Consider the following 27,602-nt stretch of genomic DNA (forward strand, 5'->3'; position numbering starts at 1 on the left):
GGGCAGTGGTCAGTCTCACAGGGTCTGCAGGAGCAGCAAGTGGGTGTTGTGTATGGTCAGTCAGGGAGCTGAAAACACATCGTATTCAGGGCTCTGGTCAGTCACGCCTGGGGGGCCTACACAGTCGATGTTGGTCAGAGGTCTGGGGTGATACAGTCCTGGCGCTGTTGAGAATGGCTCAAAAGGTGACTGTAGGACAAAGGGGAGGGTGCTCCCTGCCAAAAGGGGCAATCAAGGCTGGAGGGGGATTATGGAAATGGATGTGAGAACAAGGATGATGGGACAGGAAACTCAAGTTATAAAGTGGGCTGGGTAGAACAGCATCGGTAAGTGTGATAGTCTCTGAGGGGGGACGGATATTATTAGAAATGATCAAAGTTGTTGCTTCCACAGAGGAAGCAGAGTGAATGTCATTAAGGTGGATTGTCTGGGGCAGTGAAGACAGTTTGAGGAAAGTTTCAACATGGCGGGTGTCCAACTGGTAGGATGTGGGGGATGTTGGGTAGCACAAGGTAAAAGGGGACACAGAGATTCTGTGGTCTAACTGGCTCCCGGGCAGGACCCAGTCATCACAAGCTACATGTGAAATGCAACTGGAAAATGTCTGGAACAATGCCCAAGGTGGCTGCTGTCAGTGTCACTTTGATGGGCAAAAATACGAAATCCATGTCTGCTTGTCACTGGGACATTGACGGGGCAAGTGGGTGAAATACACGCTAGCTAAATGGAGCTACAGTTAACTTGTAAACATTTCTTCATCCATTCGCAATATATGAATGTGCTTGGGTTCAAATACTGGTCATCTGGCTGCACAGTACCCCTTTAAAATGGCATGGATTATAGGAATGCTGATCTTGAGATTATGCTCAGCATGGACTGGTTGGAGCGAAGGGATGTTTCCATGTTGTATGACTCTATGTGTCTACATGTGATGAGTGGCAAGTTCATCCAGGAACAGCATGTAATAAGGTGAGGCTAGGATCAGATAGATGCTAAAGCAGTAGGATAGATAGTTCATGTTTGGTACAATTCAGCAAGAGAACTCATTGAGCCTTGGGGTGGAAACTGTCCAAAACATTTGATGAAGCTGACATTTATCCAAACAGAAACTACGATTCAGCCCAGAATGTGCAACACAGCAGTTGCTAAGCCTTTTGGTTTTAAACAGGCCCTGGCTTAGGAAATTCTCTTTTACTGCTGACAATTAAACAGGGGATTCGAGAATCAAAGTGGGTGCCTGTCACACTGCTTTCAAACAAGTACGGTGTATTCACGAGCAATAAAAACCTTTGTGGCTCAGTGTTTAACACCTCAAAGTCCAGGTTCAGGACATGTTGTCGCTGAAGGCATGTGGTTCAGCAGGCTATGAATCAGCCTGGTTGGTTAGCTCAGTTGGCTGGATAGCTGGTTTGTAATGAGGAGGGACACCAAGCAACAATTTTGCTCAATTCTCACAGATTGAGGTTACCATTCCTGTCTTCACAACCTCATGTTAAGTGTTCTGACCCCTCAGGTTAATCTCAGCACCAGTTATCACTCTCTCAAGTGAGAGAGTAGAACTATGATGACTTGACTTTTCACACTTTTCACTACCCTCCAAATGAGAAGGACATCTATCAGGAGATGTCAAACAACGGTTCACTCAGATTTCTTCAAACAGCCACTCACATACAGACCATGCCGCTGTCTCCTCCGTGCTGAGGAAGGTAAGAACGGGGAGAGATCCAAACGGGATGAAGATAAAGTGAACAATGATCCCAAGCACCTTTGTACTCAAGCCTGCTCCAGCATTATTCCAGTAAAAATTGTGGGTCTGAATGCCTAGCCTTACTTTGATGCATCTAAATCCAAAGATCAAAAAGACAATTGCATAAATATCAGTATGGTGACCATGGCAACAGATCAAAGGCTTTCACAGAAGAATGTATTCAAAATCTGACAAAAGACAGCAAACAAAAGTTGAATTTCCCTATTTAGTCCCTGTAGCAATCCAGACTCCCAGAGAAACTGTGTTCCAGAATTCAGTTCCAGCATTAAACATGTCTCCTTGGCAACAGTGATGAGGCCTACACTGGCTATAAGCCTGCACCTAAACATCATCTGCTGCACAGTGATTGAGGATGTCAGGTGGCAGGATTCCTTCTCGATCTGTAACCAGCCAAACACTGGAATATCTCAGAGGTGCTCGGGGGTGATAACTAAATAGGCTCAGTCATGTCTTTTAATAGAATCGCTCCTTAATAACATTAGATTGCTATTCAAATATGTTGAGAGAGTCATTAAAGGAATTAGACCCAGCAAAAGAGTAACAGAAATGACAAAAAAGTCAAGATTAATTATGTTTGGACACTAATGTTTATTTACTCAAATAACAGACTTCAAAGATATTTAAATTATTTTTAAGACATGAATCATACTGACATTGAATACGAGTGATTTTAAGAATGGAAGAGGTCAAAATGCAAAAGGCTTATCAATTTCTCAAAAGTCAAGTCCAACTATTGACAATATCATTATAACCTGTTACTTCACTAGCAAGAAAGTGACTTCTCAACACAATAATGTCCCCATCAGAAGCAAATCCTGGTAACTTTTTCAGTTTCCCTTTATATCCTCTGTGCGAAAAAATAGTAGCTCTGCCCTTTCTCTTCACAGAATTCTTGACTGATGCAGTTCAGAACTTATAACTGGTGGTCAAGAAAGGATATTTTTGTACAAATCTAATTTTGTTGGTAGCTTGACTGAAATCCACAGTTTTAAATCCTGTAATTCCCAGCCTTAAGCACACTACAGCAAGGCATCCAGCAACTGGACTTAATTAAAGAAGCAGCTCAGATTGATTTCTTATTAAATGGATCAGATAGGCCTTTTCTGTTAGAGTATATAAAACTAGCCAACTTAGCGCAGCCAGCACTTGAGTGTGACTTACAATTGCATGTGTTTTCGGACAGGAAAGAAATAAGTACTCCATTTCTTTTGCTTTTTCTTCCTTTATACAACCTACAAGAAGTGATTCTTACTCTGCTCCTGAAAAGGAAGCTAGTTATTTGGTACATATCTGGTAAGCGACTAAAGTTTATTCCGTTGCTAAGGTTCAAAATAATATAACAATTGATGGTACTGTTAACAAAATTTACAAAACACAATAAATGAAATAATTAGTTTATTATAACACATTAAGGATGGCAGTGATGTGTCACTGCTGTTGCATGTAGGAGTTCCTAGCTGAAAATGTGATCCAGGGCAATATGTCTGCAGCTTCTTCACTGCAGTTTTTGAGTTGCACTACAGACATTGTCATGCATCATGGAGGGGAATGTTCCCTGCATTCATTGTGCTAGGAAATGCTCACACTGTTTAGAATAGGTTTTTCTGGTTTGGTAAGCGTTCAGCAATTAGACAGTGCGGCTGGAAGTGATTCAGGTAGGGGGATCAGAAGGCAGGAATTCAGGACCCTCGACTAAAATATCTGTCCTCCACCTTTGAAGTTCTTTCAGCTTGACAGTGAGGACCATAGGGAGGATGAACTAACTGGCCACAGGACCATGGTACAGTACGCCATTTAGATTTAGAAAGATATGGGCCAACCGCAGTTGAATGGAACTAATTCAGTTTAGGTAACCTGATCAGCATGGACGAGTTGGGCCGAAGGACCTGTTTCCGTGCTGCATGACCCTATGACTTCAGGTAGGGGTAGCAATACAGAATGTAATGGTGTTAAGGGTCAGTACAGTGAGGGGGTTTAGCACAGTTCTCTGCAGCAAAGAATGTAAGTCCAGGTGGTTGGCGTGAACTGGTCAGTGCTCAGGGTGCAGCACATCTATTTAGGTCTGCAGAGGAGTTGAGGTGGGCAGCCACCATCTCCATAGAGATCCCAACAACATAGGCAGATAAAAGAAGAGGTTTCTCTGGATTCAGCGTGAAGAGTTCGGAGCTAGGCAGAACTTCAAAGATCATAATCTCTAGATTAATACCCAAGCCACATGCAAATTGGCAGAGTGCAAACCATATTCAGGAGGGGAACATGAAAGGCTGCTGTGGGTTCCATTGTATGGAGCACTAGCACCAGTATTGGGAAAAGTGGGCTCTGTAACACTGAGATAGTCTATACCTTTACTGTGCTGGTGCTGATGTTTGTGCTCACCATGTAACTAGGGAAGTGTAGTGATTGAAACAAGGTTGGCCAATTGGATCTCATTGAGTAAGAGATCTCTGACTGGGGCTGTTAACCCTGTGCCAATCAGGGAGTCCTGGCTGACAGATATGAACAGGAATCACAGGGATTATCGTCACTGTAGGGACTGGCTCTGACTGGCTCAGAGGCCATGAACAGTGCACGTGTAAATAAAGGAAGACTTGGTGATGGGTTACCGGCCTCCTGGAGTTATTTCACAAAGAAGAGAAGATTTTAATTATGAGAGCAAGGGATCAAATTTGGAAAGATGTAGTAAATTAAAGAATAGAGATATGACAAAAAAGAAAGGTAGTTATACGAGAAATGATAAACAGGCCATGGAAGGAACATATAAATAGTATTCATCTAACAGTAAATCAACAGAAAAAACAAGAATTTACAAAAATAGCAAAAGGATAAAACTTTGAAAGCTCTGAATGTAAAATCATGTAACATTTGAAGTGAAACAGGGAGCCTAATTAGAAATAAATAAATATGATCCAGTAGCCATTGAAAATAAGTGGCTGAGAGGTGATTTATATTAAGATTGGATTCTTGAAGGGAACAGTATTAATCTAGAGATTATGATCTTTGAAGTTCTGCCTAGCTCCGAACTCTTCACGCTGAATCCAGAAGGACAGGAGGGTAGAAAAAGGTGGAGGGGTGGCTCTGTCAGTTACTGATGGTAAAATGACAATAAAGAGAGATGACCTATGTTCAGGAAGCCAGGATACGGGGACTTTGTTGATGCCTCCTTCCTTTTCCAGTTCCTCCAATTTGCCTTTAGCTGAAACTCTGATCAGAAGTTGCCACACTGGTCTCAGACTTTCATCTACCTTGAGATGACATTCTTTGGGGACACATCTGGAAAAACATCTTTGCAATCTTTTAGGATTTATTCAGCTGTCAATGGCTTAGTGCCCTGTGAAGCACTTCAGATCTTCAAGTGATGTGCAAGGGGATTTTAATCCAAGCTTTAAAATTACTTCAGCTGTGATAAGTGGATTTTACTTAAAATCTACCATCTGTAACTCCAGACTTTCATTCTCCTCATTGCATTGGGCTCTCAATTTAATTTATCCTCTTGGGGTGAGCCTTGTTCCATTATAGAGCCTCAATTTTATCTTTGATGGCTTCATTATTGGGTCACTATGTTGAGTGACTTCCCACAGGTCTACGAAGCTCATCATGTGGTATCTATTTGAAATTTCACATTCATTTGATGCTTTCCTTTTGCGGTCATCATTCTACCATCATTAATCTTTCATCCCCTGTACATCTGGCAATTCCAACCCACTGTGTGGTATAGAGTGACTTGTCAGAACCATCAGAGAAAGTGAGGAGTGCAGATGCTTGAGATCAGAGTCGACAGTGTGGTGCTGGAAAAGCACAGCAGGTCAGGCAGTATCCGAGGAGCAGGAGAATCAACGTTTCGGGCAAGAGTCCTTCATCAGGAACTATCTTGTCAGAACCATCATCTGACATGTCCCCAGCAGCCCCCAGCTTTCTCAGCTCCCTCTGCTTCTTGCCAGTGAAAGATTTGTGTGAGAAAATGATTCAGCTTCTTGCAGTTTGAGCACTGCTTTTCCCACACCCGACATGCTTCCTATCCATTTGCTGCAGTTCCCTCATTGACATTTAGACCTGTCCTGCTGCCCCACCTACTGAGAGGTTTCTCTTTTATTTCCTCAGCTCTGATGTTAAATGTATACTATTTGCATTAGCAGACGAATCAAGATTAGGCCTTCAACATTTCTACCATGTGGCTTTTCTGCTTTTCAGTGTATAATAGGACAAGAGCTGTGAAGGTTAGGGCTAGGCTTAGACTGTGAACGTTCAATATTTTTAAGCTAGAGGCCGATAGATCTCTGCTTACCAGGGCTACGGGATGGGTAAAAGCGATGGAAGTGTTGATCTGCCATGAATGGTGGGGCAGACTTGATGGACTGAATGGCCTCCTTTATTCCTATGTCCTTATACAGCTTGTAGCACCCTTTCACCAGCACTGATAATAGAGTTGCTACTTTTAGTTTACCTGTGGCTATCTTTCATTTCAGACTCTGAGACGGAAAGAAACTTAAATTCAGTCTCAAAAAACCGTTCAACTCCTCAGGAACAAGGAGTGGGAAATTTGCAACCATGCAGCCTCACCCAGCAGTCCAGAGTTAAAGACTGTTACTAAAAAAGATTTTATAAAATAGAATTTTTTTATACCTGGTATTAGTTGCAGTAGCTGGCTGTCTTGCAGCTTTCAAAACCAACACAAGGTTTAGCTGCACACATCTGATATCATGTTCCACGTGCAAGCTTAAGTCTTCTCTCTCCAAACTGCACATTGAAGCTGACATGACTGTGGCATATCACCATTTACTCACACATTGCTCCAGACAGACAGGACTTCACATCAACCAAAAATTAGCACTTTCACCGTGGCTGCACTCCATCAGAATGCTAGCAGACACCTTGTACTTTAATCTATTGTTATGAAGATGTCGGTGTACTGTACTTTTAAGAGAGTTAAAAGCTAGCAGTGACAGTGCCAAGTGTTCTCAATAAGACACAATGTAACGTGTAGTCCAACTACTGGGATAGCTGGTTGCCTGGAAGTGACAAAACAGATTTGAATTATACCAATCAGTTTAAATTATACCCCGAAAAATACCAAACTCCAATCCAGTTTGAATTGAGTATATGACAAGCTTAAAAGCTAATGACACAATCCAATGCTCTGGGGGTAAAAGACCAGAGAAAATTGAACAGTTGAGAGGAGAACTGCCAAGCCAACGACATCTGCACGCTGTCCAGAAAATAACTCTTTTAAAAGGTATCTTAATCAATCAGTAACCTGTGAGCAGACTTCCCAAGGAGAAAAAGACAGGAATGCAGAGAAAACTGGAAGTAGTCTGGTTTTCAGATAAGTGTTGTTTTGTAAATCTTAGTTGGGAGTTTTATTGGACTAGTATTATAGAAGGGGAAGGTAAAAGATAAGTTAGAGGAAGGACTTGTAAATAGTTGTTAGTTAATTATTATCTGTTATACTTTAAGAAATAAAGTTGTTAATTTTTACTTTAACTAGTTCTTGGCCTATTAAGTTTTCACAGATTACTGCACGGGAAAATCTTTTCTGTGCTCCAGCTTTTAAATTAAGCAGGAGAGTTTACCCCGTGTTATAACACTATGGAGCAAAACTTGAATCCACATCCATTATGTGAAAGTGTTCATCTGCTGAGCCACCGAAATAATTCAAAGGCATCACTAAAATTGACATCAAACTGCACTTCTGGCTGATTGGAGCTTCATAATGCTTTAAGTCCAGGATAATGAAAGAGTAAATTGAATGCTCTGGGGACAATCGCATTTATCTCGCTGAAATATTTAGTTTTCAGCTCTTTGCTGACAGCCAGTTGTGACACAATGGATCTAAGCAGATCTTGGAAAGAGAGGAAGTGGAGTATGGTTGGCTATGGAGAGATTTTCCTGTGAAATATGTGGGACTAGACTGGCCTGAATCCACATTAGGCACAGACAGCACTCACTGTGGGCTCATAAATGAGGGGTCAAAATCAACTAGACAAAAGTGTGGACTGCAGATGCTGAAAATCAAAGTCTAGATTAAAGTGGTGCTGGAAAAGTACAACAGGTCAGGCAGCATCCGAGGAGCAGGAAAATTGACGTTTCGGGCAAAAGCCCTTCATCAGGAATGACCTGCTACGTATTTCCAGCACCACTCTAATCTAGACTCATAAATGAAGGGTCACCATACTGTGGAGCAAAGACACAGCCTCAGAATTAAAGACCCATCATTTAGGAACTAAAGAGGAGGAGAAACATCTTCACTCAGAAGGTTATGAATTGTTGTAATTCTCTGCCATAGGACACTTTCAAATGTCAAGTATTGAGTACGTTCAAGGCTGAGAATGATCTCTGTTTAATCTCTTGGGGGAATCAAGGGATTCGTGGAGAGGGCAGGAAAGTGGTGTTCCTGCAGAAGAAGGTCCAATCCATATTGGATTAGCTTGAATGACAGGGCAGAGTGAAGGGGCCAAATGGCCTTCTGCTGCTCCAATGTCTTCTCTCTTTATGATATTTGAAGCTGATTGCAGCAGGAGCCCAGATCTCCAGCAGAGGTGAGGGGAACACTGAAGGGAAAAACAATTATCGCTGGGAAATGCTCAAACACACACGAACCAGGCTGAGATAGTAACCTTCATCCAATTTCTTTATTTGCATCATAAAGTACCTTTTGGATTCTGAAAAATCTGCTTTACATTGTAAAGTGCAGAGGAATTAGCTGACCAGAGTGAGTTAAAAACAATAATCGGAGCCTTGACAGGTAAATGATCCCGTCAAATGTAAATGAGTGACATCGGCTTCACCATCGGCTTGTGGAGCTCTGAGGGTTTCCTCACTTGGGGGCGGTGAACTGGAAGGAGCCTTTCTGATGCCACTGCATGTCTCTCAGGCGGCGGATGGACTGCATCTGGGGCTGCTGGGCACACCAGTCATTCCAGTGTCTGTACTCTCCCATCTCAAACAGGTACTGGTATCCTCTGTATCCAGGGTACTGATAACCAACCCAACTGAAACACGGAGCGAGACTATCATCAGAGTCTGTTACCCGTCCAAAAACCCAGCTCCCCCTCCACCCCCCTTGGCAGATCAAGTATGATCAGGGCGAGCACTTCATTATACCATCCTCCCAGCACCCAGCCCCCTCATCCCCTGTCAGTGTTAGAAATGCAGGTCCCTTTAACTGTTAACCAAAACAGACCTGGAGTAAATTGAGACAAAAAAAAACTGCAGATGCTGGAATCTGAGGTAGACAGGCAGGAGATTGGAAGAACACAGCACACCAGGCAGCATCAGGAGATGGAGAAGTCAATGTTTCAGGTTTCCTGAGGTGGGATTACACCCAAAACATTCTCTTCTCCCCTCCTGAAGCCGCGTTCCTACAGCCTCCTGATTAGATTAGATTCCCTCCAGTGTGGAAGCAGACCCTTTGACCCAACAAATCCACACTGACCCTCCGAACAGTAACCTACCCAGACCCATTTCCCTCTGACTACTGCGCCTAACAATATGGGCAATTTAGCATGGCCAATTCACCTGACCTGCACATCTTTGGACAGTGGGAGGAAACCAGAGTACCCCCAGGAAACCCACACAGACACAGGGAGAATGCGCAAACTCCACACAGACAGTCCCCCGAGGGTGGAATTGAACCTGGCATCCTGGTGCTGTGAGGCAGCAGTACCAGCCACTGAGCCACCGTGCCATCCACTTGCCTGCCAGAGTAGATTGAGAGCAAGTGACATTCTTTGGACTCTGCATATAGGAGATGGGCCCTGATGATGCACTGGTAGTGTCCCTGTTCACGCCCCCAGAGAAGTGAAGCAATACCTCTGAACAATTTGATTGGAAAATATTTGGGGGAAAAAATAGACATGGGTTCTGAAATTTAACTGATAAGATTTTATGATGACTTTATGATGGTTCATTTTTTAAAGATGGGCTCTACATTCTGGGTAGCCTGAGAGAGTGAACACAGTGTACACCAACACCCTTGAAGTCTTTCGAGAGGGCGGGGGGCATTACAGGGGTGGAGTACATTATTTCCCCCTACAACTCCCAATTTGATTGAAGCCCCTCACTCTCCTCCTCCCCTCCCGCAGCTCTGTTATTGTTGCTCTGCCTCTCATTCGCAATGGTTGACATTCATTCATTTGGTTACTGACAGGGGCAATACTGAGATGGTTTATTTGTGAAAAAAAGGACACTGGGGAGAGACTAGTGATCCAGACCACCCCACCCCCAAATTCCCCAGGCTAATATCTGGGGTCATGTGTTCAAAGCCCACCGTAGCAGATGATGAAAATTTTAATTCAATGTTAAGTCTGGAATTCAGCTCGTCAAATGGTGACCGTGAAAACACAATCAATTGTTGCTCATTCCCTTTAGGGAAGAAAATCTGTCTTCCTTACCTGGTCTGACCTACATACGGATCCAGCTCCAAATTAACTTAAGTCTGAAATGGCCCTCGAAATCCCCTTGGATCTAGAGTCAATTAAAAATAAGCAATAAATGCTGGCCCAGATAATGGCCTGGATGGAATTTAAAGAAAAGAAGACGTGCTCTGTAATTTGGTGATTGGATGACAGAGCTGAAAATGTGTTGCTGGAAAAGCGCAGCAGGTTAGGCAGCATCTAAGGAACAGGAGAATCAACGTTTCAGGCATAAGCCCTTCTTCAGGAATGAGGAAAGTGTGTCCAGCAGGCTAAGAGAAAAGGTAGGGAGGAGGGACTTGGGGGAGGGGCATTGGAAATGTGATAGGTGGAGGGAGGTCAAGGTGAGGGTGATAGGCCGGAGTGGGGTGGGGGCGGAGAGGTCAGGAAGAAGATTGCAGGTTAGGAAGGCGGTGCTGAGTTTGAGGGATTTGACTGCGACAAGGTGGGGGGAGGGGAAATGAGGAAACTGGAGAAGTCTGAGTTCATCCCTTGTGGTTGGAGGGTTCCTAGGCGGAAGATGAGGCGCTCTTCCTCCAACTGTCGTGTTGCTATGGTCTGGCGATGGAGGAGTCCAAGGACCTGCATGTCCTTGGCGGAGTGGGAGGGGGAGTTGAAGTGTTGAGCCACAGGGTGGTTGGGTTGATTGGTCCGGGTGTCCCAGAGGTGTTCTCTGAAACATTCCGCAAGTAGGCGGCCTGTCTCCCCAATATAGAGGAGGCCACATCGGGTGCAGCGGATGCAATAAATGATGTGTGTGGAGGTGCAGGTGAATTTGTGGCGGATATGGAAGTATCCCTTGGGGTCTTGGAGGGAAGTAAGGGGGGAGGTGTGGGCACAAGTTTTGCATTTCTTGCGGTTGAAGGCAAGGTGCTGGGAGTGGAGGTTGGGTTGGTGGGTGGTGTGGACCTGATGAGGGAGTCTTGGAGGGAGTGGTCTTTTTGGAACGCTGATAGGGGAGGGGAGGGAAATATATCCCTGGTGGTGGGGTCCGTTTGGAGGTGACGGAAATGACGGCGGATGATATGCTGTATCTGGAGGTTGGTGGGGTGGTAGGTGAGGACCAGTGGGGTTCTGTCCTGGTGGCGGTTGGAGGAGCGGGGCTCAAGGGCGGAGGAGCGGGAAGTAAAGGAGATGCGGTGGAGGGCATCGTCGATCACGTGTAGGGGGAAATTGCGGTCTTTGAAGAAGGAGGCCATCTGGGTTGTTCGGTATTGGAACTGGTCATCCTGGGAGCAGATGCGGCGGAGATGAAGGAATTGGGAATATGGGATGGTATTTTTACAGGGGGCAGGGTGGGAGGAGGTGTAGTCTAGGTAGCTGTGGGAGTCGGTCGGTTTATAGTAAATGTCCGTGTTGATTCGGTCGCCCGAGATAGAAATGGAAAGGTCTAGGAAGGGGCGGGAGGAGTCTGCGACGGTCCAGGTGAATTTGAGGTCAGGGTGGAAGGTGTTAGTAAAGTGGATGAACTGTTCAATCTCCTCATGGGAGCAGGAGGCAGCGCCGATACAGTCACCGATGTAGCGGAGGAAAAGGTGGGGGGATAGGGCCAGTGTAGCTGCGGAAGATGGACTGTTCCACATATCCTACGAATAGGCAGGCATAGCTGGGGCCCATGCGGGTGCCCATGGCTAATCCTTTCGTTTGGAGGAAGTGGGAGGATTGGAAAGAGAAGTTGTTCAGGGTGAGGACCAGTTCAGTCAGTCGAAGGAGGGTGTCAGTGGAAGGGTACTGGTTGGTACGGCGGGAAAGGAAGAAGCGGAGGGCTTTGAGTCCTTCGTGATGGGGGATGAAGGTGTACAGGGACTGGATGTCCATGGTGAAGATAAGGCGTTGGGGACCGGGGAAGCAAAAATCATGGAGGGCGTGGGTCGTGTCCTGAACGTAGGTGGGGAGTTCTTGGACTAAGAGGGACAGGACCGTGTCGAGGTATGCAGAGATGAGTTCGGTGGGGCAGGAGCAGGCTGAGACAATGGGTCGGCTGGGGCAGTCAGGTTTGTGGATTTTGGGCAGGAGGTAGAAACGGGTGATGCAGGGTTGTGGGACTATGAGGTTGGAGGCGGTGGATGGGAGATCCCCTGAGGTGATGAGGTTATGGATGGTCTGGGAGATGATGGTTTGGTGGTGGGGGGTGGGGTCATGGTCAAGGGGGCAGTAGGAGGAGGTGTCCGCGAGCTGGCAATTAGCCTCAGCGGTGTAAAGGTCGGTGTGCCAAACTACTACCGCGCCTCCCTTGTCTGCCGGTTTGATAGTGAGGTTGGGGTTGGAACGGAGGGAGTGGAGGGCTGCACGTTCCGAGGGTGAGAGGTTGGAGTGGGTGAGAGGGTGGAGAAGTTGAGGCAGTTAATGTCGCCGCGGCAGTTGGCTATGAAGAGATCAAGGGCAGGTAAGAGGCCAGCACGGGGTGTCCAGGTGGATGGGGTGTGTTGGAGGCGGGAGAAGGGGTCGTCAGAGGGTGGGCGAGAATCTTGGTTGAAGAAGCAGGCGCGGAGGCGAAGGCGGCGGAAGAAATGCTTGATGTCTCGCCGCGTGTTGAATTTGTTAATCCGAGAGCGTAGGGGAATGAAGGTGAGGCCTCTGCTGAGGACTCTGCTGATTTGATGACAGGTTCTCTAAAATTATAATAAACAAAGAGATAATTCTGCTGCACTGACACCATTTTGATGGAGCTCCCTCCCCTCTTTTCCACGCCATTTTGATTTGTTGGGTGTTGTCGCACTGCCCCTAGTGGGCACTGTTTGTAATTTGCTTTCTCGATTCATTATTTGGGGGATTTGGGCGGCAGGCTTTCCTTTGTAAAAATGAGCTGGGATCTTGGCCGTGGTGGGGAGTGGGGGAGTGGTCACTGCCTGCACCTCTCTCTCAGTTATATCTACTCCAGGTGCCCTTTGTATCCAAGGGGTACTTCCGAGGTTCTAAGACTGTTGGACAACAGGGGAGCGGGAACATATCTTTTCCTCCTTTAGTGACTTGTTGAACTTTTCCTTCATTTCAATTGTTGAAGGTCCAGAGTGCGCCATATTGTTTCCTTTTGACTATTTCGGGAAAGGTAAAAACTGGTGTTTGTGGATTTACAAAAAGAAAACCCCAGAAAATCTCTGCAAGTCTTTTGCTGTGTAATGCAACATACGGTCTATTAAATACCCCTGATCTTAGAAAGCTATAGCTGGTAAATAGAACTGTGCAGCCTCAGGCAAGGCTTCACTGCTCAGTCAGAAAGTTTCAGATGTAATTTCCAGTCTCCAATGATTGAGAGTAAGATCAAATTCAAGGGTGTATCCCAGTCAGAGAGACCACTAACACTCATTGTTATCAAGACAGAAGTGGAACCTGGGTGAGGGAAGACAATCCCTAATAAACCCTGACTGAAAATTGCACTTGAATCCTAAGGTATGACAACTGGTTTAATAAAAACACAGAGATTGTTGGAGAAACTCAGCAGGTCTGGCAGGATCTGTGGAAAGAGGAACAGAGTTAATGTCTCGAGTTTGATATGACCCTTGTTCAGGGTGCTGGAAAACGATGCCTGAGATGTAGCCTCAAAATAGGGGATAATGGTAGGTGTGCACAGAGGAAAGTAAGTCAGCAATATTGACAGCAAATGTCACGCAAGAAGACACTGGTGGGGGAGCAGGGGATGGGGGAGGGCTGTTGCTAAAAAATGGTGTCAAAAGGTGTGGTGCTGGAAAAGCATAGCCTGTCAGGCAACATCCGAGGAGCAGGAGAGTCGACGTTTCGAGCATATGCGCAACATCAGGAATGTCTGATGATGAACTTCCTGAACGTCTACTCTCCTGCTCCTCGGATGCTGCCTGACCTGCTGTGCTTTTCCAGCACCACACTCTTCGACTCTGATCTCCAGCATCTGCCATCCTCACTTTCTCCTAGTTGGCTATAAAAATGGAGATCGGTGTTCATACTCTAAAGTTTGTGAACCCAGTTCTGTGCCTTGAAGGCTGTATGATGTCAAAACAGAAAACAAGCTGCTGTTCTACTTGGGTGGCTTCACGGAACACTGCAGCCAGTCCACGATAGAAATATGAGCAAGATAACATGAAGAAATGGCAAGAGACCAGGAGACTTGGGACATTCTTACAGAAGAGAGGGGGCTTTCAACAATGTCATCCAGTCTGCATTTGTCTGTCCCACGTAGAGGAGACTGCACTGTGACAATTACTCCACTAGTTTATTTTAAATGTAATCATACCAGGGCTTCTTCTTCTCACCAAGAAACTCAGGCTCATGATCGTTGGCAACAAGAGCCACAAATCATCTTCACTCTGTTTGCAAAGTCTCTTCACGGGAAAGCCTCAGGGTGTAGTACACAAAGATAAGTTGGAAGATTAGAGTGGTGCTGGAAATGCACAGCAGGTCAGGCAGCATTTGAGGAGCAGGAAAATCGACGTTTCCTGCTCCTCAGATGCTGCCTGACCTGCTGAGCTTTTCCAGCACCACTCTAATTCTGACTCTGATCTCCAGCATCTGCAATCCTCACTTTTGCCACAAAGATAAGCTGCCTATCTTCTGCATGGTGGGTGCACTTGTTGAACGAATTGCTCATGGGGTTTGTGGTGGAGATACTCACGTGCCGCTGGGAACTCTCACACTGCCCACACGGTCACAGAAACCATACGCCCACAGGCTTGGGATGTCATCCTCAGTGATCTCCATCTTATTTCCTTGGAATTCCGCTAATTCAAACAGGCAGATTTTGTGCTCCTGGTTATCCTGAGAGCAATGAAAGAAATTGCAAGCATTTTAGTTTTCATTTTGCAATGACCTTCCTTTCCCATTATGGGATAGTTCGTTACACGTTGTGTTACATAACAGTAATTCACTTCTGAGGGTTTTATATTATTAATCTGCGATAGAATGATCAAGGTCCAAAGTGTAGGACATGACCAATATTGGAAAGAGCAGGGAATTTGAGATGGTCATTATGTTAACAGCAGTTTTAATATTATCCCTTTGTATTTCTAGTTTATATTGAGAAGGATTTTAATGTTAACTAATACCTTATTTCTTTATTTTTCTACTTATTCTATGAAGGTAATGCTTAACTTTTTAAACTTTGTTTCATTTATTCCTTTGCACCTAAGTATTTTATATCTAAGATGGCACCATGTGGTGACATTATACACTTTTCACCGTACTCCTGTACTTGAGAACACATGACAATAAAATCTAAATCTAAATCTAAATCGAGATTGTGTCACAAAAGGGGAAGCTGGGAAGTGAGGCATGCCAAAATCTTCAATAATATGAGACATTGCACTGACTCTTGATTTCAAGGGCAATGTGGATGCAAGGATGCAAAGTAAAGGCTTGCGTTATTGTTGGAGCTGCATGTATCCAGGCAATATTCCATCACACTCCTCAGTTGTGCCTTGCAGATGGTGGACGGGCTTTAGAGAATCAGGGGTTGACTTAACTTGCCCCAGTGTTCCTAACCTCTGACCTGCTCCTGTGAATAAAGGATTTATACAATGCTCCAATTCAGTTTCTAGTATATGGTAACCCCCTGAATGTTGATAGTGGGGGATTCAGATGGTAATTAAATTGAAAGTGATGGAACATCGTGGAGAGTTAACAAAAGTGAAATGCTGCTGATGTTGGAAATCTGAAGCAAGCACAGGGAGTGCTGGAGAGACTCAGCAGACTTGGCAGCACACATGTGGAGAGAGAAACAGTTAGCGTTTCATCTCTGGTATGAATCCTCTTCTTGGCTTCCAAAAAGGAGTGATCCCAGACTCGAAACGTGTTTTTCTCTCTCCAAAGATGTTGCCAGACCTGCTGAGCTTCTCCAGCACTCCCGGTGCTTGATGGCGAGTGAATAAGAGGTGATGAAGTGAAAATGTATTTTACGTTTGATTGATGAGGTTGCTCTGGTATAACTTAAGTCACCAATTATTTAACAGCTCCGCTCAGTAAGTTACCATGCAGATTGGTCGGAAGGACATGAAGCGATCACTCCTGTAGCTGTTGGACCAGGAATCCCAGCGTGGATACTCTCCTTTCTCCAAGATGAACATCTCTCCACGGAAATTAGATTGCTCAAAGGCAACCCAGCTACAGGGACAGAACACAATTAACGTCAGCTCAAAGAGGGAAGGCTGGTATCTCTGAGAAGCAGCAGTTTGTTTATTGATAATATCGCCTGAAGACCTTTCCTAGCTGGCTTGTATCAAAGTAATAGATGATGGTAGCAGAGACACAACGGGCTGGAGTTACCCTGTGGTCTTCTGGAGTCCCTTCATCGGGGAGCTCTGCACCAGTAGGGGTGCAATCCTGACTGTGATTTTGTGCCAGGGCTGCCAATTCATGGTCAGAAGTCTGACCTCCATTCAAGTAAGGAGAGCAGATGGGATTTTGAAGATGCACAGTGAGTCAGCAGAGGGTAAGTGAGGGGACATTTTTTTTTTAAATGGCTCTTCTAAACAGGCTGAAACTTTATTGCTGGAACAGCACAGCAGGTCAGGCAGCATCCAGGGAACAGGAGATTCGACGTTTCGGGCACAGGCCCTTCTTCAGGAATTCCTGAAGAAGGGCCTGTGCCCGAAACGTCGAATCTCCTGTTCCCTGGATGCTGCCTGACCTGCTGTGCTGTTCCAGCAATAAAGTTTCAACCTTGATCTCCAGCATCTGCAGACCTCACTTTCTCCCCTCTTCTAAACAGGCTACCAACTGAGCTGGGGTATGATTGTTGGGGGGGGGTGTGTGTGTGTGTGTGTGTGTTTAGGCCAACGTTTGTTTTGGGGCAAGGTTCGGAGTTCTCTAGAGAGCAGCCCCAACTCCTGCCAACCACAAGTAGATAAGGAGGGACACAGGGCTTTCCGCCTACTCTGCCACCTAGAGGCCATCTCCGGTTAAGCTGCTGGCCTGCGGGATTGGATCATTGGCCTGGGATCCTGTGGATAGTTTAATGGATGATCCATTGTGTTCAGGTCGGGTAGGTCTGTCATGCCTCCCCCCTCCTCGTCCCCTCCAATCCTGGCTCTAGAAAGTTGTCCCTGTTCAGGATGGAGCCAATGAGTTGCCCATGCACAGGCTGTTGATGTTACATCTTCAACCTCCCCCAGCTTCAATCAATCGGCTACATTTTCCCATGTTTCCCATCCTGTATTGGTGAGGATACACAGAATCAAAGAGAGGAGAAGGAGGCCAGCCAGCCCCATTGAGTCTTAGGTGGCTCCTTCGAAATTGCAACCCAGTTAGGCCCAGCCAGCTCTCTTCCCCATCTCCATGCATGCCCCAGGAAACACAGACTGCAATCTTGAGGGAACAAATGGGTGATGACCCCGAGCCTCTGTGAATTACACATCACCAAGACATTAAGAAGTATCTGTCAGCGAAGTATCTGGTTTCTACTGACACCCGGCATTGACCAGGATTAAGGGATTGAATGTCAATCCACACTGAGGAACTGTATATTGAAGCTGCAAAGTGAAATTCCATTGCACTCAATTAAGTTATGAGGAGAGATGAGAGCGGCCTGTTTTGTCTAGAATCTGGAAGGTTAAGGGGTGGTCTGAGCAAAATCTTCAAGATGTTAACCAGAAAAGACAGTGTAAATAAAGGTAAACTATTTCCACTGGTTGGGGATTGGCGAACTAGGGAGCACAGTCTGAGAATTAGGGCCAGACTGTTCAGGAGAGATGTTAGAAAGCACTTCTACACACATGGGAGAGGTTTGGAACTCTCTTCCACAAATGACAGTGGATGCTGGATTAATTTTAAATCTGAGATTGATAATTATTTGTTAAGCAAAGGAATTAAGAGAAATGGGGCACAGGCAGGTGTATGGAGTTAGGTCACAGATCAGTCACAATCTCATTTAGTGGTGGAATAGGCTTGAGGGGCTGAATAGCCTACTCCTATCCCTATTTCATGCTTTCGCTAACCTGGATTTTAATAAGAGTCCAGTGGTATCCTGGGCCTGTCAGTAGGAGTTGGCTCAAACACCTCTCAAGGACACACAGTCTGGTCATAAGTGGATTCCTGTCTCCTTTGCTCACTGCCCTAACAGCATCTGAGTTCAGTCGAGGGTAACTTACGGTCCACACTCCACACGGACACTGCCGACTCGATCGAAGTTGCGATCGCACAGGTTCATGCACTCAGTGGAAAATTCCATGAATCTGCCCTGGAAATTCTCCTGCTCATAGATGTAGATCTGCAGCAAAGGAAGAAAAGCAGCCAGGCGACAAGAACCAAATTAATCCATATTTCTCAGACCGACCTTGATCTTTTCATTTGTGTTTCTTGAGGCCTCTGTCTTTTCAAATAGCCTGGGGGAGGTTTTTGGGATGAAGCTACTGGCAGAGAACTTTTCTTTTATTTCATAGAATCCCTACCGTGTGGAAAACAGGCCATTCAGCCCAACAAGTCCACACTAACCCTCCAAAGAATATCCCATCCAGACCCATTCCCCTACCCTATTATTTTATATTACACCTGACTAACGCACCTAACCTACACATCCATGAACACTATGGGCAATTTAGCACAGCCAATCCACCTAACCCACACATCTTGGGACTGTGGGAGCATCCAGTGGAAACTCACACAGACACAAGGAGAATGTGCAAACTCTACGCAGACAGTCACCTGAGGGTGGAATCGAACCTGGCTCCCTGATGCTGTGAGGCAGCAGTACTAACCACTGAGCCACTGTACCCCCTATGATACATATAGTTTTCCAGTACTAACATGGGTATCTCACATACAGCAATGTGCTGGAGAATGACCATCTAATTTTGTTAATAACAGAGTGAGTTTTGCTATAAACGATGCTGCACGTGAGCTGGGGAATCAATGCTTGCTGCTGACACAGGGTAGGTGGTGGCGGGGGGACAGATTTTCATGTGAAGATAAAGACAGTTCTGAAATCAGAGCATTTGGGCTGGTCTGTCAGTCTTCCTTCATTTCCACAGTTCATGGGAATTGTTAAAGAGAGGGCAGGGGTGAGCCGAGAGCCCACGCGTCTCCAAATGACCTTCTATTTAGCTCGTTGGAGAGCTTGTTAACAGGCCGGAGAAGAACAGAATCAAATGCTCAATGTTCACAACAGGAAGAGGGCACATGAGTGTGGAACTGTCAGCACAACACAGTCATTATTCATTATAGTGTCTGCAGTAATCATCCAGTGGAAAAAACACAGAAAAGGTTTATAGCACAGAAAGCAGCTCTTCAGCCCATCAAGCTTGCACTCAAAAACAAGCAGCCAACTATTCTAATCGAATAGTCAAATGGCAGTGCTGATGGAATGGCACAAGTGGCCATCACTTGAGCAGAATGGCTTGATAGTTCAAGCAGGAAGCTCTCGGATACTTGTAGAAATGTATCCAATAGGAACCGGGAGTAGGCCATTTGGCCCACTGAGCCAGATCTGCCTTTCAACCCGATGGAGTGGCTGATGTCATGTGGATTTCTAGTGGACCTGACGCTGCCAAACCTCTCCTTTCCTGCCTGCCACCATTGCCCCCTGGCTTGCTGTGTTCTTCTGGCCTCCTACTTGTCTACCTTGGATTCCAGCATCTGCAGTTTTTTTGTCTCTAACCATTGCCCCTGGGCAAGGGCTGGCTCAAACATGGCTGCCTTTTGCTTTTGGAGAATCACCCTCCATCATGAGGGCTATATTGGGCACCAAACTCAACGCTGGGCCAATTTAGGAGAGGTGGAGGCCTAATGGTAATGCTATTGGACTCGCAATCCAAAGGCCCCAGGCTAACCTTCTGGGGGCACGGGTTTGAATCCCACCAGGGCAGAAGTTTAAAATTCAATATGAAAATCTGGAATAAAAAAAAGCCTAATGGCAGCCACAGACAAAAACAGAAGTTGCTGGAAAAGCTCAGCAGGTTTGGCAGCATCTGTGAAGCGAAATCAGAGTTAATGTTTCAGGTCCTGTGACCCTTTCTTGACTGCCGTAAGGAAAAAACTCATCTGGTTCCGTAATGTCTTTTAGGGAAGGAAATCTGCCTTCTTTACCTGGTCTGGCCTACATGTGACTCCAGACCCACAGCAATGTGACTGACTCTGAACTGCCCTCCAAAATGGCCGTTCCAAGCCACTTACATCAAGGGATAATTAGAAAGAAAAACCTCGATTATCCGAAGGCCACGAGCAAAGAATATTTTGTTTGGATAATCGAATGCCGGATAATATAGTTTAGCCAAACATCGGGACCTTGTGATCTCATTTGGAAAATCCGAAATTCAGTTAATCGAATGCTGGATAATCGAGGTTCCTCTGTAAATGCTAGTGCCCTCATGGAGGATTGAAGAGAAAATTAGGGCCTCTCCTTTTGAAAATTTCACGGTGTCACAGTGATACTGGCCTGCTGGGGGTTCGAGGCCTGGATGGGGTCGATTCAGGTGTAAGCCACAGTGTGAACATCCAACACCAGCTGCATCAAGTGAGAAAATGTTCTATTTTACAGAGCCAATGTCCCCCCACTTCATTGAGCACAGCATTCAGCTAAGATCTCTGCCAGCCTGGAAACCAACTGGGATTTCTTTAACACAAACAAGATCAGGGGATCCATCTGGGAAACACCATAAAAGGCTAAAGGTAATTCATAGTCATAGAGTCATACAACATGGAAACAGACCCTTCGGTCCAACCAGCCACGCTCCCAAATTAAACTAGCCCCACCTTCCTGTGTTTCGCCCACATCCCTCCAAACCTTTCCTATTCATGCATGTACCCAAAATGTCTTTTAAATGTTGTAACATACCCATATCCACCACTTCTTCTGGCAGTTCATTCCACACACTAACCACTCTCTTTATAAAAGAGTTGCCCTCAAAACATTTTTAAATCTTTTTCTTCTCACCTTAAAAATATGTCCCTTAGTTTTGAACTCACCTCTCCGCCCCACCCCCACCCTATAGGGAAAAGACCTTTGCTATTCACCTTTTTTATGTAGGTGATATGGTGGCTCAGTGGTTAGCACTGCTGCTTCACAATGCCAGGGACCCAGGTTTGATTCATCTTGGGTGACTCTCTGTGTGGAGTTTACACACTCTCCCCATGTCTGTGTGGATTTCATCCAGGTGCTCTGCTTTCCTCCCACAGTCCAAAGACATGCAGATTAGGTGGATTGGCCATGGGAAATTGCCTCATAGTGACCAGCAATGTGCTGGCTAGGTGGGTTTGCCATGGGAAATGCAGGGTTACCGGGATTGGTCTTTGGACTCAAGTGGCCTGCTTCCACAATGTAGGGATTCTATGCCTGTCATGATTTTATATATCTCTATAAGGTCACCCCTCAACCTCCTACACTCCAATGAGAAAAGTCCCAGCTTATCCAGCCTCTCCTAACTCAAACCCTCCATCCTCAGCGACGTCCTGGTAAATCTTTTCTGAGGCCTCTCTAGCTGAATAATACCCTTCCTATAATAGGGCGGCCAGAATGGCACATAGTGTCCAGAAGAGGCCTCACCAATGTCTTGTACAACCTCAACATGACATCCCAACTCCTACACTCAGAAATCTGAGCAATGAAGAGCAAGAATGCTAAATGTCTTCTTAGCCACCCTGGCTAAATGTGACACAAATTTCAAAGGAATATGTACTCTACCTCTCTCTGTTCTTGAACATAACCCAGAGGGCTACCATTAAATCCTCTACTTGTTTGTTTTACCAAAATGCAATGTGTTATATTTATCTAAATTAAGCTCCATTGGTCATTCCTCAGCCCACTGACCAAATTTGATCCAGCACGAATCACTGTGGAGCACCACTGGTCACAGGCCTCCAATCTGAAAAACAACCCTGCATAACCACCCTGTGTCTCCCACCATCAAACCAATTTTGTATCCAATTGGCAAGCTCACCCTGAATCCCATGTAATCTAACCTTACTAATTATTGTCTTTACATTTAGAATAACCTCCATTGTGTTGAATGGCACTACCATGGTGCCAAACCTCGAATATATCAAGCAACTCTAGTCTGGGGATCCAGTGGGCCATTAGCAGCAGCAGAGTTATACTCCAGCACAATCTGTAACCTCATGGCCCGGCATATTCCCCACTCAACCATTACCATCAAGGCAGGGGATCAACCCTGGTTCAATGGAGAGTGTAGGAGGGCATGCCAAGAGCAGCTCTACCTTGCTCCCAGATTTCCAACAAGGTGACTGTAAGAAATGGGGAGAACAACTTGACATTTTAGGGCCATTTGATGAAGTTTATAAACCCTAACAAAAGAGGATACACAATATTCCACATCATATTGTTTTGTTTGCAAGAATTTCACTGACTAGCACACCGACAAAGGACCAGGGCTCCGAAAGCTAGTGCATAAACCCATTGGACTCTAACCTGGTGTTGTGTGATTTTTAACTTTGTCCACCTCAGTCCGACACCAGCTCCTCCACATCAAGGATATTCTAGTGAATTGTAATGTTATAAGGTAGAGAGCATCGTTCAAAGCCAGGTCACACTTCCAAGCTTCACTGTACAATGAAGCTGCGATGTAGACAATTTGTTACTGTTAGTGATTTCTTTGTATAATTGTATCTGTGCAAAGCATCATAGAATCCCTACAGTGTGGAAGCAGGCCATTGGCCCATTGAGTCCACAACAACCTTCTGAAGAGCATCCCACCCATACCTGCCCCTGCCCCCTACCCTATCCCTGTAACCCTGAATTTCCCATGTCTAATCCACCTAACCTACACATCCCTGGACACTAACCTGCACAGACTTGGACTGTGGGAAGAAATTGGAGCACCCAGAGGAAACCCACACACTCACAGGGAGGCTGTGCAAACTCCACACAAACAGTCATCCGAGAGTGGAATTGAACCCGGGTTCCTAACGCAGTAAGGCAGTAGTGCTAATCATTGAGCCACAGCACTCAGTATGCTTCCCATCTGTGCTTTTCCCTCTTTCCAGAAGGATATCAGGCCAGATTCCAAAGTGATGCTCACAGCTGAGGCATTCCAAATATGCTCAGCCCCAATAATGACAAAGCTAATGTTTCACATTTCCAACCTCAGTCTATTAGTCGCCATGATGAGGAGGGTTCCTTTATGGTTAAGACCAGCCTCAACAACTCAGAAGTTCCAAGGAGAGGGAACCAAAGAGGAACTAATGAGGAAATTTGGTAGGTTTTTCTGCAGAAAACTTTGGATAACTTGGATGTGCTTTAATTGAACATTTTTAAAGAGTTTCTGACTGTCGGTTGTTACACACTGAGAAAGGATGTAAATACCAGGAGGCATGGCTAAAATGGTAACACTAACAGGACTGTAAAAAGAGATTTATGCAGACTTTCATTTAGCTGTAGGGTAATGCACTAGTGAAGCACATTAATACGGAAATCAATTTAAATTATTCAGTAGATAATTATATCTATGAATGGTGACCAAATGTAATTCAGGGAGATGGTAACAAGAAATTAAATTGGATTAAAAAGGAATAAATGTTGTTGAGCCCAGTGAGGTTATCTTTCTTTCAGTTCCTAAAGGCTATTGTATTTGATCAGGTTGGGGATTTAAGCCACTAAATGCTGCACTTACCTTGAAGTTGCCCGCTGCAGGTTCCCTGGTCTTCAAGCTCTTGGAACCTGGAGCAGGAGCCGTACCAGTGGGTGGAGTGCCCTTTTCCTGAGTGGTGCTTTTCGTAGTCTGAGACATTCTAACTGGTCAGGTCCGATATGGAGTTGATAATAAGAGTGGGAAACGATGCCCGTTCCAAATCCCAACACAGCAAAAGGCACAAGCTGAATTAAAATAACGAGTAAATACCCTCACATCTGAAACAGGTGACACATCAATTCACAGAATAAATTACTTCAAACTGAACTGAGTGAATTTGGAAACTCCATTCCTAATCAGCAAAATAGTTGTCCAATTTATCATCAGAAAAGCAAGCCCTTGGATGGACATATTCCATTTTGTATTTATCAGCAACATTCCGCTCAAACTATGTGTAGTTAAACACATCTCACACTTTCCCTGTTTTCTGTGTTCGCGCCTTCTCAGCTCTCTGTCCTGCAATCAGCATTTCACAACATGTTCACTCACAATGCATTACATCTGAATATGCAAAAATGTAACTGTGTTTTGTATCTCTCCCAAGCCTTTGCTCTACTAAATCCAAAGTGAATGTAATCAAAACCTATGCAATTCATCTCATCTTCCTCAGCCTTGAATTGTCCTGAAGAATTTGTTCATCACTAGACTTCTCAAAATTAAACACCATTGATCAAACTTTTTTTTAATATCTGGTCTACATTTCTCCTAATTGACCTATCCCTTCAGGCTTCCTCCATCAATGATGTTCCTTCTGCTCTGCTTTTCCTCCTACATTCTTTATCTCTGACCCTCCCTTTCTCGCTTTCTGTCTCTCTCTTACCTGTGGATCTGGTGCTCACTGCCAGAACGTGATGTCTAACTGATACTCAGGGCTGAATTTATACGCTGGCAAGTACAGCTCTCAAATGAACCCAGACAACAGATTTGACAGCTCATCAGAGTTTGCTACCCAAACTTAGTGGTCATCACATATTCCAGCAAATTGTTTTCCCAGGCATTCAGGTGGAATAAGCCTAATTCACTATGAGCTGAAGCAAGCACTTTGCCCTGTTCAAAAGTGATTTACATGATCCCTGACACCACACAAAATATGAAAATGACTGACAAATGAATTTTGTTCATCACATAACAATGCTGGTGACTGGAAGCAACACACACTGACATATATCAGTCTCCAAACTATACGGTGTCAGACATGTCTCTGTGGGCAATGCTCTCACCTTGGCCCCAGATAGTTGTGGATTGAAATCTCACTCCAGAGACATCACTCCAGAATATAATGTGTCACTTCAGTGCACTGCTGAAGGAGTGCTGCACTGTCAGCGACAGCATCTATCAGATCTGATTTTTAACTAAGATCAGGGTTACCCTCACTATTGGACATAAAAAAAATCTCATAGCTCCATGAAGAACAGCAATAGAATCTTAATCTCATCCAGTACAGAAGTGGTTCTTCGGCCCATCAAGTCTGTAGCAACAAAAACTATTCCGGATTTACACTAGTCCCATTTTCCATCAATTGGTCCATTACCTTGAAGGTTATGATGTTTCAAGTGCTCATCCATGTACATTTTGGAGATTTCCTGCCCAAACTACACACTCAAGCAATAATTCCAGACCCCGACCACCCTCTGGGTGCAAGTGTTTTCCTCAAATCCCTTCAAAACCTCCTGCTTTTCACTTGAAAGTTATATCTCCTTGTTATTGACCCTTCAGCTTGGGGGAATATTTATTATCCGGTCAACATCTCCAAAATAGATAACCTGGTCATTATTGCATGAATATTAATGTCAATTTGAGCTTACAACAGGCAAATTGGCTGCCATGTTTCCAATAGCACAATGGTGACCACACTCCAGGAGTTGTTAATTATCTGCAAATTATTTTAGGATCTCCTGAGATTGTGAAAAAGCTGTATGAGTGCAAGTCTTTCTTTTCGATATGAAAGTATTTCTAAAATTTGGAAATATCTTGCAGGGCAGAGACACTGCTTGGGTCATCATCACAGCGCAATGTATTGTGACTAGAACGAAGTCAGCCAGGTGGACCTCAAAGAATATGAGTTCCCTGATTGGGGCTGTTAACCTGGTCTAATCAGGGAGGCCTGGTTGACAAATAGGAACAGGAGTGTCAAGGGCACTGCTCACCCCAGGAGCTGGCTCTGAGCTAGCTGGGTCAGTGTCACATACCCTGCACGTGTAAATTAAGGAGGACTTGTTGGTGGGATATCGGCTTTCGGGGAGACATGAGAGAAAAATATACCCCTGAAGAGATTGGCTCACAACAGTCATCTTTGCGTTAGGGTAGGAATTTCTGGCATTACGCTGCCATTGAGGATTGGGCCCAGTATGTATAAAAACATGCATTAACTTTTCCAGCCAAATGACATTGGGGCAGATAAAAAGCAATGAGTAATTCTCCTGACCACTTGGGGACCTACAGCTTTTCGGTTACCAGGAACTTAAGATTAGATTAGATTACATTACAGTGTGGAAACAGGCCCTTCAGCCCAACAAGTCCACACCGACCCACCGAAGCACAACCCACCCATACCCCTATATTTACCCATTACCTAACACTACGGGCAATTTAACATGGTCAATTCACCTGAGCTGCACATCTTTGGATTGTGGGAGGAAACCGGAGCACCCGGAGGAAACCCACGCAGACACGGGGAGAATGTGCAAACTCCACACAGTCGCCTGAGGCGGGAATTGAACCCGGGTCTCAGGCGCTGTGAGGCAGCAGTGCTAATCACTGTGCCACCGTGCCGCCCACTTAACATTCAAGAATGGACAGATTTAGCTAAGGAATACCATGACCCCAAGCCTCCTCTAGTTCTGAGACACCAGTTTGAGAACCAAAGGAATCCATATCAGGATTTTTGGCAAGGTTGAGATGACTGGCACAGGAATGTAATTTTGGTTTAACCCCAAGAGAGATGCTGAGAGACCATTTGGTATGTGGGATTAATGATGTATCCATGCAAAAGCACCGGCTATCTGAAGCCCAGTTGGACTTCAAAGAGGCACTACAACTGGCTTTGACATTAGAAAATGCAGCAAGTGGAGCTTAGGAGTTGCAGAGTATTCCAACAGAAGTGGACCACCTTCACCAGGCCATGTGAGCTGAGGGACCACCACTTGAGTGAAAGCAATTGCATTGTCTCACTCAGGACATATCCTGAACAGAGGGACTCTGGGTCAGCCCACGGCAAAACGCATATCAAAGCCTCAGCCAAATGGCTAAAATCTTCTCAAGGATCTGAGCTGGCGAACTATTGTAGTTGCTGCCATTTTGCAGACTCAAGACAGCAAAAAGAGTGCCACTAGGCCTGAACTGAGTAAGAGAATTCATAAGCCATTTTCCAGGAGAGTGCACACACTGGAAATTCCACTTACAGCTCGTTCAGAATGGTTACATTGCTTAGCAGCATCTAGATCATAACCAATCACAATAAATATCTGGTTAAATGGTCACCCAGTTCAAAGGAAGGTCAATACCAGCATGGCTGTATCCAGTCTTTATCAAAGCACGCCCTGGACTTCAACCTTTAAATTTGTTTCAGATCTTGGCCAGGTTGAGAATCTATGCCTAATGATTAAGGGTACACCTTCGGTTCTGGTCTCTTACAAGAAGCAGCTGGTTTAGTTACCACTGATTGTAATGAAAGGCTTGGGCCCAAGCTTAATGGAGTGAACTTGGTTGAGAAAGGTTCACCTTGATTGGCTCAACATTTTTCGATTAGAAACTAGCAACCTGAGTGAAGTCCTAATTAAATACTCAGACGTTTTTTCAGGAAGGTCTAGGGAATATCGAGGGAGCCAAGGCTACCTTGCATGTTGACCAAGAAGCCATCCCATGATTCTGCAAGGCCCCTCC

General features: G+C 45.1%; 1 protein-coding gene across 1 annotated transcript; it reads right to left on the reverse strand.

Moving 5' to 3' along the window:
* Positions 1-8,375: 8,375 nt before the first annotated feature.
* On the reverse strand, positions 8,376-23,902 carry LOC122562554 (beta-crystallin B1-like). The gene is made up of 5 exons (XM_043715480.2): positions 23,703-23,902; positions 18,231-18,349; positions 16,113-16,245; positions 14,762-14,904; positions 8,376-8,754 (listed from the first exon to the last, which is right to left on the reverse strand). Exons 1-5 carry the CDS (start codon positions 23,817-23,819, stop codon positions 8,580-8,582), a joined length of 687 nt encoding a protein of 228 aa, XP_043571415.1. The 5' UTR covers positions 23,820-23,902; the 3' UTR covers positions 8,376-8,579.
* Between the last annotated feature and the right edge of the window lie 3,700 nt (positions 23,903-27,602).

The sequence above is a fragment of the Chiloscyllium plagiosum genome, unplaced genomic scaffold (genome assembly GCF_037043375.1).
Source record: "Chiloscyllium plagiosum isolate Xiang-an unplaced genomic scaffold, Cpla_swu_hap1 HiC_scaffold_24, whole genome shotgun sequence".
Taxonomy (NCBI): Eukaryota; Metazoa; Chordata; class Chondrichthyes; order Orectolobiformes; family Hemiscylliidae; genus Chiloscyllium; species Chiloscyllium plagiosum.

What these genes read in the sequence shown, in the direction of transcription:
- LOC122562554 (XM_043715480.2), bottom strand. Translation starts at nt 23,819, where the DNA reads ATGTCTCAGACTACGAAAAGCACCACTCAGGAAAAGGGCACTCCACCC. An exon ending in CTGCAGCGGGCAACTTCAAG is followed by an intron (nt 18,350 to 23,702) that starts GTAAGTGCAGCA and finishes CCTTTGCTGCAG; the next exon opens with ATCTACATCTATGAGCAGGA. An exon ending in GTCCGTGTGGAGTGTGGACC is followed by an intron (nt 16,246 to 18,230) that starts GTAAGTTACCCT and finishes CTGTCCCTGTAG; the next exon opens with CTGGGTTGCCTTTGAGCAAT.